Here is a 2500-nt window from a genome sequence, read left to right on the forward strand (position 1 = left end):
GAGAGGGAAATGACTGGAAAACAATAGTGGAAAATGGCATAATTTTCAGTAAAACCCTTGGATTTTGTGATTAACTTCTTCCAGTTGAGTGATCCGTTTGACAAAACAATCAAATTCATGTAAATGGAAAAACAGCAGGAAAAACGTTTAGTTAAGTTCCGAATTGAAAACTGGAATAAATTCAAGATGACTAAAGACTGTGTAGAAAGGGTAGCCGTTCTAATCCATCCTGACAGAAAATGGCTGGGAATGAAATGAAGAAACAAAGAGATGCTTGTGAAAAAAAAATCACATGACAGTAAATTACAGATAAGGACAGATTAGGGAAACAGAAATAATGACTAGAGACCAAATAAAATGATGTGACACTATTATAAGATATTGACACTATACGAAGAGGACACTGGCCACGTTACTTGACCTTGACAGTGTTGGAGCAGTGCAACATACACATATCTTTGATCACTGGAAAACATTATCTCTATGAAATACATGTGTGAAATGACAATAAAATAACACACACACACACACACACACACACACACACACACACACACACACACACACACACACACACACACACACACACACACACACACACACACACACACACACACACACACACACACACACACACACACACACACACACACACACACACACACACACACACACACACAGTAACGAAACAAAGAGAGACCAAGAGAGAGATAAGAGGTAGGGCGGTGTCCTACTTAAGCTCCAGGATGTTGTACGTGTGTCCGCTGGGCAGGATGCGGCGTACGAAGTTAAAGTCCCCCACGTAGATGCTGCCCTCGGAGCCGCAAGCCAGCGCCACGGGGGCGAAGAGCTTGCTCTGGAGGGCAGGCCCACTGCAGCCCGTGCAGGGGATGGTGCGGTAGTAGCCGTTGCCCATCACCGTGCCGATGACCGGGGGCTGCTGGGAGATGAACAGGTTCTCCCCGTTGCCTTTGTGCAGGATGCCTGGATGGGGAGTATTACATTGCATTGCGTTGCATTACATTACATCACATTACATTACATTACAGTGTAATTAGCCCCAACTTTCATCCAACCGTGACAGAAACAGTGATTTAGTTACACGTTATTAGTTAATAGTAATTAGTTAATAGTAATGAGTTAATGTGGGGTTGCCTTTGAGCAAGATGCCTGGATTACATTGCGTTGCGTTGCATTACATCACATTGCATTACAGTGTGATTCATCCAAAAGAACACGTATTTAGATACAAGTAATTAGGAAGTTAGATTATTTGTTATTAATCCCTGGAACAATATGGGGTTGCCTTTGTGCAGGATGCTTAAATATGGGAAATTACATTATATGTCACTTAGCTGCCGCCTATATCGAGACTTACAGTTATTTACTAGTTATTACAGGAGTAACATTTATTGTACTGCTGCAGCGTACTATACAATTCTATGGGGTTATAGGTGCATTGCTTAGGAGCACAGCCATGGAGAGCTCCAATGCCAAGACCAACTCTGTTCACTACGCCCACTGAAAGGAGAGAGCTTATGCAAGCTCAACTCCCCAGCGAATTAACCAGCAAATGAACCAGCTTGAACAAAAGTTCAAGGAATGTGCAGTGAATGTGCTATGTGAATGTGCTATGTGCAGTGAAATCATTGGTCAATTTCATCAAAACGTATACAAGAACATTATGTTTAAGTCCTGGAAAATGCAACCTTTTTTAGAGGGGGCAATCATTGGTCAAGGACTTCATCATGCTCCAAACTCAAGGCACTAATCTGGTGAAATAGTTAAAGTGCTTTTAGTCAGGAGGTGAAACAGACAGGGAGAACATTTCTGAGCGAAAGGCTTCTAGGAAAAACATGTCAAAGTGCACTTTTTGAATAATGTTTCTGCCCATATAATTAAGGCATTTTAACTATTTCATAAGATTACAGCTTTGGTATGCGAAGGCACTCGTGAACTGTGGGGGTCAGCAGACATGAAGCGGTGCATCTTTCGAACTGGGCATGTGATACATGGAAGTCAGATAGCGACACATTCATACTCCAGCACAGAGAGCAGATAGCAACCTAGGGCTGACAGAGTTAGCAAACAAAGTATGTGTATGTGTGTGTCCTTGTCTCTGTGCGTGCGTGTGTGTGTGTGCGTGTGTGTGCGTGTGTGCGTGTGTGTGTGTGTGTGTGTGTGTGTGTGTGTGTGTGTGTGTGTGTGTGTGTGTGTGTGTGTGTGTGTGTGTGTGTGTGTGTGTGTGCGAGCGTGGGTGTCTGGCTTTGTGTGCATAGAGAAAATGTCATTGCACTGGGGAATGTATCTGTTAGCACTATATAGGAGGAGTATGGATGAGCCAATAAGCCCAACGCTGCTTTACAGATAGAGGCATGCTGTGTGTGTGTGTGTGTGTGTGTGTGTGTGTGTGTGTGTGTGTGTGTGTGTGTGTGTGTGTGTGTGTGTGTGTGTGTGTGTGTGTGTGTGTGTGTGTGTGTGTGTGTGTGTGTGTGTGTGT

The 2500-nt window shown here is 43.6% G+C and overlaps 1 protein-coding gene across 1 annotated transcript in view; it reads right to left on the minus strand.

The window, feature by feature from the left end:
• LOC134440579 (teneurin-1-like) overlaps window positions 1–2500 on the minus strand; it is a 275455-nt gene that overhangs the window by 86977 nt on the left and 185978 nt on the right. Inside the window, exon 19 of the mRNA XM_063190697.1 lies at window positions 735–984. Coding sequence (XP_063046767.1) covers window positions 735–984 — 250 coding nt within the window. The remainder of the gene's footprint in view (window positions 1–734; window positions 985–2500) is intronic.

The sequence above is a fragment of the Engraulis encrasicolus genome, chromosome 23, assembly GCF_034702125.1.
Source record: "Engraulis encrasicolus isolate BLACKSEA-1 chromosome 23, IST_EnEncr_1.0, whole genome shotgun sequence".
Classification (NCBI taxonomy): Eukaryota; Metazoa; Chordata; class Actinopteri; order Clupeiformes; family Engraulidae; genus Engraulis; species Engraulis encrasicolus.